This window comes from Psittacula echo (assembly GCF_963264785.1).
Source record: "Psittacula echo genome assembly, chromosome: Z".
Taxonomy (NCBI): Eukaryota; Metazoa; Chordata; class Aves; order Psittaciformes; family Psittacidae; genus Psittacula; species Psittacula echo.
The window spans coordinates 85,599,846-85,613,860 of record NC_137742.1 but is presented as its reverse complement, the minus strand read 5'-3'; the positions used below and the strand labels follow the sequence as shown (position 1 = coordinate 85,613,860).

General features: G+C 63.8%; 2 protein-coding genes across 3 annotated transcripts; both read left to right on the top strand.

The window, feature by feature from the left end:
• Window positions 1-1,528: 1,528 nt before the first annotated feature.
• BCAR1 (BCAR1 scaffold protein, Cas family member) lies at window positions 1,529-7,407 on the top strand (the record flags this gene model as incomplete). 2 transcript variants are annotated; one of them, XM_080637603.1, is made up of 7 exons in its annotated part: window positions 1,529-1,540; window positions 2,327-3,016; window positions 4,251-4,412; window positions 4,605-4,709; window positions 5,157-6,302; window positions 6,525-6,614; window positions 6,898-7,407. In XM_080637603.1, 7 exons carry the CDS (start codon window positions 1,529-1,531, stop codon window positions 7,405-7,407), a joined length of 2,715 nt encoding a protein of 904 aa, XP_080493729.1. The 2 variants fall into 2 exon arrangements, with proteins under 2 accessions (XP_080493729.1, XP_080493728.1); XM_080637602.1 differs by lacking the exon at window positions 1,529-1,540 and having other exon boundaries at window positions 2,282-3,016.
• A 2,984-nt stretch (window positions 7,408-10,391) lies between these two features.
• Window positions 10,392-13,795, top strand: LDHD (lactate dehydrogenase D; the record flags this gene model as incomplete). The annotated part of the gene is made up of 11 exons (XM_080638713.1): window positions 10,392-10,460; window positions 10,598-10,710; window positions 11,113-11,254; window positions 11,338-11,479; window positions 11,774-11,933; window positions 11,999-12,198; window positions 12,282-12,410; window positions 12,977-13,104; window positions 13,271-13,361; window positions 13,443-13,554; window positions 13,630-13,795. 11 exons carry the CDS (start codon window positions 10,392-10,394, stop codon window positions 13,793-13,795), a joined length of 1,452 nt encoding a protein of 483 aa, XP_080494839.1.
• Window positions 13,796-14,015: the final 220 nt, after the last annotated feature.

The following is a 14,015-nucleotide window of genomic DNA, read 5'->3' as shown; positions in this document are numbered from 1 at the left end:
TCTGCTCCGCTGCAGCACACTGGTGCAACCCAAAGGTAACCCCTGAGGTGAACACAGCCAAGAGGGAATGCCACGGCACGAGCATGTGCATGGGCGGAGGTGCATTCCTGGCCTGCCTCTGCACGCATCACTTGCTCCATGGCCCTGCAGCTCTGGATCTCCTGTGTGCACCAGTATGGCTGCTGGGCACCCTCGTCTGCCTTCCCTTGGCTCCCTTCATGTGCACAGGCCTTGCACCTTCACTGGGCACCCCCAGATCTTCCCCCCACTCTGGGCACACACACGAGGTCCCACGCTCCCTGCTGCCAGCGCGCATTCAGCTCTTGCATGCTCCTGTGCTGGGCCACGTGTGTGTCTGCAGCTTGTGCAGGTCTGTGCATGTCACACGGGTCCTGTGCCTCCACTGCAGCTCCTACGTGTCCTGCAGCTCATCTGTGCCCATGCAGCTCACACCTCCCGCAGCTCACGCTGCTGCAGCTCAGACACATGCCTCCACAAGCTCCCTGCTCGCCCTGCAGCTGCCCTCCCAGCCCGCTCCTGGCTCCGTGCACATGCCAGCAGCAGAGCTGCAGTTCATGTGGGGCAGCACCAAGCCTGGCTGCCAGGGCACCTGTGGGACACGTGTCTGAGCTGTTGGAACAGGCCGGGTGGGGAGTGTGCCAGATGCTGCAGTGTGCCATGTGCCATCGTGTGCCTCTTGTGCTGCACCATGTCAGGTGTGCCACACTGTGCCATGTGTGCCACACTGTCTGGTGTGTCATGCTGCACCACAATGGACCATCACCCTGCATCAGTAACTGGGCTGGGATGGGACATGCAGCTGAGGGAAAGCCCTTGCACACACTTACACACCCCTCCTTCACACATCACCCCCTGCCTTACACACGCATTGTACCTACACACACCCGTCACCTTCCCCTTACACCCACCTGGTACTTCTCTGCTGTTGAACACCCACCACCTGCCCACAACACCCGTTACACACACGCCTGTTGCACACTTTTCACACACACCTCCCCTGCTACACACCCCTTACGCACACATGTATGTGCTCCGAACCCGTCACACACACGTAACCCCCCAGCGCACCCGCCTGTCACATGCCCACATACGTCCGTTACACCCCCAGTGCACACGCATTGCACACCCGCAGTGTGCACCACCGCACCCCCTCTGCACCCTGCCTGCAAGGTGGCACACCCCCCGCTGCCGGTCCCCCCCTGGTTCTGGTTCTGGTCCCGGTCCCAGCCCCTCCCTCCTCGGCTTGGTCGCGCTCCTGGTCTCCCTCCCGCCGTCGGTACCCAGCCCCGTCCCAGTGACCGCCCCGCCCCTCCCCACCCAAACCCCGCCCCCCCGGGGCGGGCTCAGCCAATGGGCGCGGGTGGTGCCGCCGGGCCAGGGCGGGCAAGCGCTATAATGATTCCTACGGCACCACCGCTGCCGCTGCGCCGCCCGCCCGTCCCGCCGAGCCCGGCCCGGCCCCAGCCCCTGGCCGCCCGGCGCTAGGGCCGCACGGCCCTGCGGGAAGATGAACTACCTGGTGAGCGGGCCCGCGGGCGGGACAGCCGGGGCGGGAGGCGCTCCTCACGGAGCACGGGGCTGAGCGCTCACGGGGTCCGCGGCACGGCGGAGCTCGGGGGAGGCCGCGTTCCGCCTCCAGACCCCGGCCAGGGCCCCCTCCCCTCCTCGGGGCTGCCGAGCCCCTCTCTGGTGACCTTGGCCTAGCCCTGCCACGCCGAGGCGGAGAGGCCTTGTCCGCTCGGGACCCCACGGGGAGACCCCACTGGGGCTACGGGCCTCCCCACCGGGGCGGCGGGGGAAACGGGCGGGCGGCGATGCCGGCGGGGCGGGGACGGAGCCGGCCGAACAGGTCCCGCCATCCTGGGGCAGGCCGCGGCCTGCGCTGCCGCCGTGGCACCGGCTGAGGCCAGAGGGCTGAGTGCTGTGTCCCAGGCGCGCCGCGGCTGCACGGCCCGTGTCCGCCATGAGGGTGGCCGTGGCGGAAGGGGCCCGGTGGCGGCTGGCGTGGGGATGGCCGCGGCTGACTCACCGCCATGGCACTTCCTCCTCGGCGGCGGCGGGAAGGGGAGGGAGAGGCGGAGGAGGGCCCCCCCGGACACCGGGGAGGTGGAGGGGCCCGTCCCCTTCCCAGCACCACCTCTGGGAAGGATGGGTTGAAATCCAGCCGGGAAGGAAAAGGCGGTTGGAGTAGAGAGCTCCAGCCGGTGCGACCCGCTCAGCAGATCTCGCCGGGCTCCGTCCTGGTGCTGGGTCTGCCGCGATGACTCCCCGCGGCTCACCGCCCCGGCGCGGGGCTCTCTTGCAGAACGTGCTGGCCAAGGCGCTGTACGACAACGTGGCCGAGTCCCCGGACGAGCTCTCCTTCCGCAAGGGCGACATCATGACGGTGCTGGAGCGCAACACACAAGGGCTGGATGGCTGGTGGCTCTGCTCGCTCCATGGCCGGCAGGGCATCGTCCCTGGGAACCGCCTCAAGATCCTGGTGGGGATGTACGACAAGAAGCAACAGCAGCAGCAAATGCCTGGCCCTGCGCAGGGATCGGCACCACCGCAGCCATCGGCGTCCCAGTTGTCTCTGCCTTACCACCACCAAGGCGGCTTCACTCCGCTGTCACCCGCCTCGCAGTACACACCCATGCACCCTGCTTATGCCCCCCAAGGGGACAACGTCTACCTGATGCCAGTCCCCAATAAGGGACAGCAGGGTCTGTACCCAGGCTTGGCACCCACTGGACAGTTTCCACCTGCCCCAGCTAAGCAGCTGCCTCCCTACCCGAAGCAGACACCTCCCCATGCCTTCCCCAGCCCCGGCCAGGAGATCTACCAGGTGCCCCCCTCACTGGGCCAAGCAGCAGAGGCGTACCCTGGGGGCTCTGCCAGCCCTCCCCAGGATGTCTACCAGGTTCCCCCCTCAGCTAGTCAGGCTCAAGACATCTACCAGGTACCGCCGTCGTTGGACATGAGGAGCTGGGAAGGGCACAAGCCCCAAGGAAAGGTAGGATGGGGGGACTGGGGGTGGTAGCGTGATTGTGGGGCTCTCTGTGGTCCATGGTGGAAAGTGGGTGATAGGGCTACAGGGCTGTTACTTGCCCACGACTGTCTTTGGGAGTCAGCACTCCTTTTGTCTTATCACGGGAGGTGTGTGGGCGTCCTTGTCTGCACCACAGGCAGGAGCGGGTGTGCTGGGGGGGGGTCCCTATGCTGGCTGAGGTGCTCAGGTTAGTGTGTTCTACCCAGCTGGGGGCTGGCACAGCATTTCGCACTCGGGTCCTCTTCGTCTCTAGTATGGGCTCTGCCAGTGACTGGTACAGGCACAGGCTCCTGGTAACCCAAGAGCTGCTTGGAAATGCCCCTTTGACAGATCCCGCAGCTATGGAGGTGGCTATGGTACCCAGTATGGCACTGTGATGTCTCCTTCCTCCTTGGGAGCATGGGCAGGGGCAGGCAACCAGTGCCAGCATGTCCCAGCCAAGCCAAGGGTACTGCCAGTGCTTGCCAGTTGGGTTTACTGGCAAGGCAAGGGTGAGCCACCAGCCTGTCCCCAGCACAGGGACCCTGTCCAGGTCAGCCTAACGGCTGCATCCTGGACACTGGGCTCTTCCTGCCTCTGCCCCTTCCCGGGCACGTCATTCCAGGGAAGCAGAGCAAGGTGTTTTCAGCATTGTGTTTTCTGGGAATGCTGCTCTGACTAAACCCCTTAGGAAATGGCCGGTGAGGGGCGGTGGGACTGCCAAATCACTGCCATTGCATGGGGAGCGTTCTACAGGGAGGACAAGCCCGGCATCTCTGCGAGTGGCTCAGCCCTTCTTGCCCCAGGGTGCTGTGATCCTCTGGGTTTGGTTCTGTGCCGCTGTCGTGTCCTCGTGGTGCAGCAAGGTGGGAGGTGCTAAGCCATGGGCAGGGACCTGCTGTACCCGCCGGGGGCTGGCAGGTCCCTGCAAGCGGCTCCGTGCCCAACCGACCATTCCCTCCCGCATGCTGCGGCCGTGCCGCCGCTGGGCTTTGTCTCGCCGAGGCTCGCCGCTATAAATAACCGGTGAGATCATCCCGGTCCTGGCAGTGCAGCTTGGCCAGGCAGCGCCCTCCCGTGGGCACCGGTTTACTGGTGCCAGACAATCCCAGCACCCATCCTTTTCATCCCCATTGCTGCGTTTTGGAGTGGTGATGTGGGGTGGGAAGGCAGGCTGAGGATGCTTGGTGGTCCCACCTCATCCCTCTCCCTCTTGCAGGTGCTGGTGCCCACCCGTGTGGGGCAAGTGTATGTCTACGACTCCCCCAAGGGCGAGCAGGATGAGTACGATTTCCCCCGTCACCTCCTCTCCACAGGCTCCCAGGAGATCTATGACGTGCCGCCTGTCCGAGGGGGTGTCCCAAGCCAGTTCAGCCAGGAGGTGAGGCTGGTCAGGGGCAGGGGGGTGCTCTGTCACAGCATGGGATTCAAATCTGGACAAATGGCACTCAAAGCTGTGCACGTCATGAGCCTTGGCACTGTTTTGGGCACCTCCATCCTTCCCAGTGGTCCCTGGGAGGAGGTGGGTGCTCACACCATCCCTGACACGCAGTCCTGTGTCCCATCCTTCCAGGTCTATGACACCCCACCTATGGCAGTGAAGGGTCCCAATGGGCAGGACCCAGGGCAGGAGATCTATGATGTGCCCCCCAGTGTGGAGAAGAGCCTGCACCAAACTGTAAGTGCTGCTGAGGACATCCCAGCTGCTCTGAATAAGACACTGTATAAGGGAACAGTCATTCCCTGGAACAACATCCCCAGGGGTCTGCTGGCCTCCCTGGCACTGTGAGGGGACAGGGCTCTAGATAATCTCATCTAGGGGATAAGGTTGGACTGGATGATCTTTCAAGGTCTCTTCCATCCTGGCCTGCTCTAGGATTTTGTGATTCCCACCCCAAAGGGGATGCGGGGAGCCGGGTGCTGCGGCAGGGTTGTGCCAGCCTCCCTGGGGGCAGGGACATCCCTGGGGGCATGGCTCCATCTTGGTGCTCACCCAGCACTGTCTAGCATCTCTCGAGCTGGCGTTGATGTGCACCCCAGCATGGCACAGCGTGTGCTCATGTCCCGGTGTGACCCAGGCTGGCTCTCCCCATGATGCTGATGGTGCCTGCTGCTGCCCTTGCAGGTGTATGATGTGCCCCCCTCTGTGAGCAAGGATGTGCCCGATGGCCCGGCACGGGAGGAGACCTATGATGTGCCCCCTGCCTTTGCCAAGCAAAAAGCCTTTGACCCCTCCCGCCACGCTTTCCTGGCGCAGCAGGAGCCCTATTTGCCCGAGGATGTGTACGATGTGCCACCGGCAGCTGGGAAAGGTGCCCCTGATCTGCTGCTCTCCCACGAGATCTATGATGTGCCCCCCAGCCTCAAGAAGCTGGGCGGGTCAGCCTTCTCCTCTCAGGAGGTGTATGACGTGCCCCGGGACCTGCATGCTCTGGGCAAGGGCTCCCTGGACACAGAGGGCGAGTACATCTATGATGTCCCACCACAAGTGGATCGTGAGGCCAAGGGCGCCGATGTCAAGCGCCTCTCAGCCTCCAGCACAGGCAGCACCCGCAGCAGCGTGTCCACATCCTCGCTGGATGTGGTGCCCATGAAGGAGCCAGCCAAGGGAGCCGGCAAGGAGCTCTCCCTGGACTTGGATGCTGCCATGGAGACACTGGCCAAGCTCCAGCATGGTGTTGGCTGCGCCGTCTCCTACCTCATGTCCTTCATCAATGCCAACTGGCGCAGCCCCGAGCACATGGAGGCCAATGCCGCAAGCATCCGTGGGGCAGCTGAGGGTGTCCGGACGGCCCTCCGGGACCTGCTGGAGTTTGCCCGGGGGGCGGTGGGCAATGCTGCCCAGGCCTCTGACCGGTCCCTCTACACGAAGCTCAGCAAGCAGCTGCAGAAGATGGAGGAGGTCTACCAGGCCCTGGCACGGCATGGCCAAGCGCTGGACGCTTGCCACTGGGCCCCGAGCGCCCTGGCCGGTGGCAAGCCGGGCACAGATGACTTGGAGCACTTTGTCATGCAGTCGCGCGGCATTCCTGATGACACCAAGCAGTTGGCCTCCTTCCTGCATGGCAACGCCTCCCTCCTCTTCAAACGGACAAAGCCGGCGGCGGAAAGCGGCAGCCATGGGCCCCCTCACCCTTCTGACAAGTCCAGCAGCATCCAATCGCGGCCGCTGCCCTCCCCACCCAAGCTGCTGGCCCAGGAGTCGCCCGATGGGCCCTACGAGAACAGCGAGAGTGGATGGATGGAAGATTATGACTATGTCCATCTCCAGGTGAGTGCAGATAGTGGAGCTGCTCCCCAGCGGTGGGTTCTGTGCCAGTGGTTCCTGGATCAGATAGTTCTGGCCACCGCAGTGCTTCTTCCACCCACATCTTGATTTTACTCTATGGCTTGAGCATTAGGGAGACCAGGGGTATCCCAGGGCAGGGGAGGGCTTGATCTCGGCAAGGCTGGTGTTGCTGAGCCCCACATCTTGCCCATTCCTTCCCTGCAGGGCAAGGAGGAGTTTGAGAAGACCCAGAAAGAGCTGCTGGAGAAAGGCAACATCATCCGGCAGAGCAAGGACCAGCTGGAGCACCAGCAGGTAATGGGGCGGGTGTGCAGTGCTGGGCACAGCTCTTGTGGCAGCAGGGTCCTTGGGTCCTGCTCCCCTTTTACCCCCTGCCACTGCCCTGGACCATGGTCCCCTCTTGCATGGCTGTCCCCATGGTGGGTTCTGGCTCACCTCCTGTGCCAGCGCACAGAGAGGAGCCTGGCACGGCTCTCCTGGGGCTGGCACTACCCCTTGCTGTGACCTCTCTGGCTCCAGGCAGGGGATCAGGCACTGGCTTGATGGCTGCTGTGCCTCACGCCTGTCCCTCCCGTAGCTGAAGCAGTTTGAGCGGCTGGAGCAGGAGGTGACACGCCCCATTGACAATGACCTGTCCAACTGGAGCCCTCCCCAGCACTACGGCCCAGCGCAGGGTGCCCTGTGTCCTGCCGATCGCCAGCTCCTCCTCTTCTACCTGGAGCAGTGTGAGGCCAACCTCACCACGCTCACCAACGCTGTCGATGCCTTCTTCACCGCTGTCAGCACTAACCAGCCTCCCAAGATCTTTGTGGCGCACAGCAAGTTCATCATCCTCAGCGCCCACAAGCTCGTCTTCATCGGGGATACCCTGTCCCGCCAGGCCAAGGCCCAGGATGTGCAGCACAAGGTGATGCACTACAGCAACCTCCTTTGCGAGATGCTCAAGGAGATCGTGGTGACTACCAAGGCAGCCGCCCTCCACTACCCTTCTCCTGCTGCCTCTAAGGACATGGTGGAGCGTGTCAAAGACCTTGCCAACAGCACGCAGCAGTTCAGGATGGTGCTGGGCCAGCTGGCAGCCATGTGATGGCACAGGGCTGCTATCTCCATAGCCCCCACCCTCACCCTGTTCCCCAGACACATATCCCCCTCCATGAGATCCCTCTCTGCCTGGTGTAAGTGGATTTGTACATAGAGACTCCCCATGTGCACCGGGGGTCTGGGGCTCTGCTGTTAGAGGGGTGAGGGGCTGCAGCCATTATCCCCCTTACTTTTCTTCCTCCCCCTGGCCAGAGGCCAGGATTGGTTTTAGAGCCACGCCCTTAATGAAGCAAAGCTGGGGGGGTGGATTTATACCCACTCATCCCTGCTGTCCTCTTTCCATACAAAACCAGCAGACTGAAGGCCATGGGGCCGTGTCCCTGTTGAATCAGCATTGGGGATGTGTCTGGCAAGTTGGGATGATGCTGTTGGCCACTCCACTGCTGGGGGGCCTCCTCAGTGGTCTCCAACAGCCAGACTTTTAATGCTGTGCAAGCCACCATATGTGGTGGGGCAGGGACAGGTTGTACTATGTGCCAGAGGCTCTGGATAAGTGTTCCTAGGGGAATAAGGGGATTATAGGGGGCCTGGGGCAGGAAGGCTCTGACCTGTATGTTCTCGGGTTTTAACTCCTGTACGAGCTGTAACCGAAACGCAAACCGAAATTGGTGCCTTTTTGAATGCAGGGGAAGCTTCTGCTGGTTCCCAGAGCTATGGAGTCACAGCCCCCCAGAACTCAGCCACCTAGCCCTCAACAGCATAAAGATTTGCCTAGAAACCCCCCCATCTTTTGGGTATCTGTGTTTGCCTGCTGTGGGAAGGGAACCCATTGGGAAGGCTGGGGCATCCCTCCAAAAGGGATGATAGCACAAAGAGGCTATGGGTACGAAGGAAAGAGGATGAGAAGGTTAGGGGTGAAAGTGAATGGGGGCAGTGGGGCCACCCAGCCCTGACTCCAGGGGGCTGCTGCTGGCACTGGGAGTATCTCAAAGCATCTTACTGGGGCTCATGGGATTGTGAGGAGGTTTGGTATGGTTTTGAATGCAGGACATTGAAGGTCTCTTGCAACCCAAGCTATTCTATGATTCTGAAGGTGGCAGTGGCCTCAGGCAACAGGTGCAGGGGCAGTGTGACTTCTGTGAGAGAGCCCAGGATGTCCCGGAGCCTGCAAAGAGCAGGGTCAGGTTGTAGCTGGATACCCCCTTCCTGCATGGGGCTGGTACTCCTCCAGCAGCACCACATTGCATGTTAGGCCAGAGGATCACAGAATAATCTGTGTTGGAAGGGACCTTTAAAGCTCATGTAGTCCAACCCCCCGGCAGTGAGCATGGACATCTTCAACTGGATTAGGTTGCTCAGAACCACATCCAGCCTGGCCTTGAATGTCTCCAGGGATGCTGCATCTAGCATGGTGCAGTAGTGCACTGTGTTGGTGGCCGAGGGGCCTGTGGCTGCCATGCTGCACAGTGAGGCATCTGCCCTGGCCTCTGCAGGCAGGAGGTGGGACTCTGGTGCGCCCCTGGAACCATGGAGAGCCCAGCACCCCAAGGGACCATGACACACACAAGAGGACCCCATAGACCATAGCACCCCCAGTCTGTGGTACCCCTGATGCACCACAGTACAGAGCCCAGTGACCCACACCCTCACCATCATGTCCCTTCTTCCTCTCCCCAGGCCCTCCCACCCACTGCCCCTCCACAGACCTTCTCCAGCCCAGACCCTTCCCCTCTGTATGTGCATGGCCCTTCCGCAGACCAGACCTGCCCCGATCTTTACCCCAGGGGTCCCGGGCCCAGCACCCTGAGAGAGCTGGGGCCCTGACCGCGCCCCTCAGGGTCTCCACGAAGTCGAGGGCTGCAGAAACTGCCGGAGAAGGGGTGCGAGCAAGGGCCTTCATCAGGGCAGAGGGGGACGGGAGGGTTCAACCCGGGGCCATGGGCCCGAGACCCACAGCCGAGGGCAGCGCGGTCACACCGGCATCCCCGTCCCGCCGTGCCCCACGGGACCCCCGAGGCCCAGCTCGGCCCCACCTTGGAGTAGCAGCTCCGGCGGCCCAGGGCCCGCCCCAGCCCCCGCTGCAGGGACATGGCGGCTTCGGCCAGGCCAGGCTAGGACAGGGACCCCACCGGGTTTGAATCGGGACAGCAGCGCAGCAGGGGCGGGATTGGAGCGGGGCTGCAGAGGGATCAGAGGGGAGCCCTGCGCAGCCCCTGCCCCCGCTGCCACCGCCTCCTCCGCGCTAAGGTGGCTCCGGCTGACTGGGCCGCGGCGCCCCAACACGGGTCCCTCCCTCCCGGCCGGACCCCCCTTCGCCTCCTGCACCCGGGCAAAGGTCTCCGCTCCAGGCCGGGGGCCTCCCGAGGATCCCCCGGATCCCGTCCCTGCCTTGCTCGGCCCACACCGACCGCACCGTGCGTCCTGCGGCTGCTCCGGTGTCCCGCATCCCGGCCTGCATCCATAGACTGTATTAGCTACCAGGAAGAAAACTGATTCCATCCCAACCCAAACCAGGACAGCGTCCTTGGTCCCTAGGGTGACCTTGGTTTCTGGGGTGACCCTGCACCCATCTGCCCCTGGGGTTGGTGCTCGCTCCTCCTCCCTGGGGTGCCCTTCAGTTCCCGCTGTATCCCTGCTCTCTTTGCCCCAGAGGCTGACAGCCCGGGACACACAAGGACCATTCCTCAGGAGCCCCATCGGTCCCTACGGGGTCCCCGGTGCCCCGGGTGGGGGTGCCGCCGGCGGGAAAGCAGGTCCGGCGATGGTGACCAGGTGCCCGGACACCCGAGCAGCTGCGGGGACACCCGGTACTGCTGCTGCGGGCAGGGCAGGCGCGGGAGGCTGAGACTCACCGGGAGGGAGGGACCCTTGAAGCGGTGCCGTAGACCCGTTTTCCGGAGCCACCTTAACTCGGCGGAGGCGGTTTCGGCGGCGAAGGGGGGAGGGGCGGGGCCAGGGCTCTGCCCCTGTCTCCGTCCTGTCTCGCTCCACTCGCACTTCGGTCGCGCTCCTGTCGTGGCTGAAGACGCCATGTCCCTGCGGCGGGTGCTGGGGCTGGGGCTGGGGCGGGCCCTGGGCCGCCGGAGCTACTGCTCCAAGGTGGGGCCGGGCAGGGGCTTGGGGGTCCCGTGAGGCACGGCGGGGCGGGGATGCCGGTGTGAGAGCGCTGCCCTCGGCTGTGGGTGGAGGTCCCGGGCCCATGGCCCCCAGGTCGGACCCTCGTTTTCCTCCCGCAGTCCCCGCTGCCCCCAGACTTCTTAGAGGCCTTGAGGGCCGTGGTGGGGACCCCCAACGTCTCCACGGCCATGGCGGTGCGGGAGCAGCACGGGCATGACGAGTCCATGCACGTGTAGGTACCTGGGCCGGGACCCCGGGAAAGGGTTGAGAAGGGGAAGGGCCTTGGGAGGGGGGAAGAGCCATGGGGAGGGGAAGGGTCTGGGGGGAAGTAGAGCTGTGGATGGGAAAGGCCATCGGGAGGGGAAGGGTTTTGGAAGGGGAAGGATCTAGCCTGGGGGCATGAGAAAGGAAGGGGCTGGAGAGAGGAAGGGTCTGGGTTGGGGAAGGGGAGAGACATGGGCATATGGGGGGAAGGGCCTGGACTGGGAGAGGGTCCTTGGAGGGAAAGAGCAATGGGGGAGAAGAGTCTAGGGTGAGGAAGAAGGGACACGGGGTGGAGGCTGGGGAGAGGTGGAAGGGCTATGGGGTGAGGGTTGTGGAGGGAGGCCGATGGCAGCAATGCTCTTGTCCCCAGCTGTGCCCCTCCGGACGCTGTGGTGTGGCCGCACGCGGTGGGGCAGGTCCAGGAGCTGGCTGCACTCTGCTACCGCTACCGTGTGCCTATGGTGCCCTTTGGCACTGGCACAGGCCTCGAGGGTGGCGTTAATGCTGTGCAGGTACAGACCCCCATACCCCTGCCCATTCCCTGCCCAGGGCTGCCTGTGCAACCGTGCCCAGCCCCTGCGGCGCCCCATGGCAGGGTGGTGTCTGCTTTGACCTGAGCCACATGGACGCCATCATGGAGCTGAGCCTTGAGGACTTCTCTGTGTCAGTGGAGCCCGGCGTCACCCGCAAGGCCCTCAACAGCTACCTGCGTGGCACCGGGCTCTGGTTCCCTGTCGGTACTGTGGGCACGGGGGAACAGACTGGGGAGTGTCTTGGGTGGGGTGATGGCACTGGGGTGCTGGGGGTGCCGATAGGTGTGCTGTGATCACAAGGATGCTGGGGTTCACCGCTGAGGTGCTGTGGTTCCAGGGATGCCCATGTGGGAGTGGATGCCATGATCTCACGAGGTCCAGATGGTACCAGGGGTGCACAGGGCTGGCCAGAGCACGGGGTCTAATAGGGACATCCTATGGCCCTGTCCCCATGCCAGCTGCCCATCCCATCTCCACTCCGTGCCATCCCATCCGCAGACCCCGGCGCGGACGCCTCGCTGTGTGGCATGGCAGCCACGGGCGCCTCAGGCACCAATGCGGTGCGTTACGGCACCATGCGCCCCAACGTGCTGAACCTGCGCGTGGTGCTGCCAGACGGGCGCCTGTTGCACACCGCAGGCGCTGGGCGCCAGCCCAGGTGGGCATGGGGGGGTTCGGGCTGGGTGCGGGCTGTACCAGCACCCACTCACTAGCCCAACACAGGAAGCGGGTGGCTGGCTACGACCTGACCTCGCTGTTCGTGGGCTCCGAGGGCACCCTGGGCTTCCTCACACTGGCCACGCTGCGCCTGCACCCGCTGCCTGAGGCCAGTGCCGCCACCGCCACCGCCTTCCCCACTGTGCAGGCAGCCGTGGACTGCACCGTGCAGGTCCTGCAGGCTGCCGTGCCTGTGGCACGCATCGGTGGGTGCTAGGGGATGGGTCTGGCACTCAGGCTGGGGATCTGGGTGCTCATGGCAGGGCTCATGCTGTCTTCTTCTGATCAGAGTTCCTGGATGAGGTGATGGTGGGTGCCTGTGCCCGCTTCAGCAACATGGAGCTGCCGGTGTCCCCCACACTGCTCCTGGAGCTCCACGGTTCTCGACATGGCCTGGCTGAGCAGCAGCAGCAGACAGGTAGGCTCGGCTGAGGGCCGTGGTTGGCACAGGAGCCAAGGGACAATGGATGGGGAACCATGGATGTCATGGCATGAAGGGCAGTGTTGGGTGGCCATGGCACGGCTCTGAGGCAAGTGACAGTGTCCACTACCTGGGATGGGGAGCCAAGTACATCCTAAGGCAAAGAATGGGTGCCCAGGGCCAGGGATTGGGGAACCTTGGTGTTATCAGGCTGAGGGTGCCCGGAGCCTAGGACTGGGATTCCGGGGTGTCCCATGGATGTGGTCCCCTTTCCCAAGCCTGTGGAGAGAGGACCTGGGCTGTCCTGAGGAGAGGGACAGGTTCCCAAGATCAGTGACAGGGGAAACAGGGCTGGGCGCCCAGAATGGGGACTGGAAGACTGGGGAGTTCCAAGGTGAAGGATGGGTACAGACCTCCTCAGGCAGGGGTCTGCAGAGGGGCCCAGGGGTGGGGAACGGGGAGATCATGGGTGTCCCAGGGTGTGGGGTGGATGCCCAGGGTGGGGACTGGGGTTCCCGGGGGTGCTGCGTGTCCCATCTGGCTCATCGCAGTGCTCCTGGCAGAGGAGATCGTGCGAATGAACGGTGGCTCCAGCCTGGCCTGGGCGGAAGAGCTGGAGGAGCGCAAGCATCTCTGGGCCATGCGCCACCGTGCCTGGTACGCGGCCCTGGCACTGCGGCCCGGCTGCCAGGTGAGGGACGGGCATGGGGACAGTGGCACCAGCGCCCCGTGGAGCTGTGGTGCCATTGCTCTGCCCTGGGGGACAGCCCTTCATGGATTTGTGGTGCCACTGCTCTGCCCTGGGGCACAGTGCCCTGTGGAGCTGTGGTGCCACTGCTGTATCCTGCTCGGCCCAGGGCTACTCCACTGATGTCTGTGTGCCCATCTCCCGCCTGCCCCATGTGGTGGTGGAGACCAAGCAGGACCTGCAGGACTCCGGCCTCACCGGTCAGTGGGGCGGGGGGGGGTGTCAGTTGGGGGACTGCTGTCCTCCCCACTGTACCCCACCTGACCCACAGTCCCTTGCAGGCCCCATGGTGGGACACGTGGGTGATGGCAACTTCCACTGCATCCTCGTCTTCGATGCCCAGGATGAGGATGAGGCACAGCGTGTACATGCCTTCACTGAGCGCCTGGGCAGGTGAGGATGGGGACGCTCCAGGGGGACAGGGGTGGAGAGATGGACTTCCCCATCCCTGACCTCATCATCCTGCAGGCGGGCGCTGGCGGCAGGGGGGACCTGCACTGGGGAGCATGGCGTGGGTCTGGGCAAGCGGGCACTGCTGCTGGAGGAGCTGGGACAAGAGGGGCTGGACACCCTGCGCAGCATCAAGGCTGCGCTGGACCCCCACAACCTCATGAACCCTGGCAAGGTGCTCTGACAGTTGCACCAGCACTGGGCTGACACCCCTTGTGTTTCCCCAAATCCCCCACACTTGTGGGTCAGGGACCCCCAATAAACTCCTTTGCACCCACAGCCTCCATGCACTGTGATGTTTTTTGGGCAGACAGGACACCCAAGCCCGTCCTCGGGTTCCATGCCCTAAGCAGTGCATACCCCTAGAGTGGGGGACTGGTGGGGTCCCACTTTAACCCCTTCCC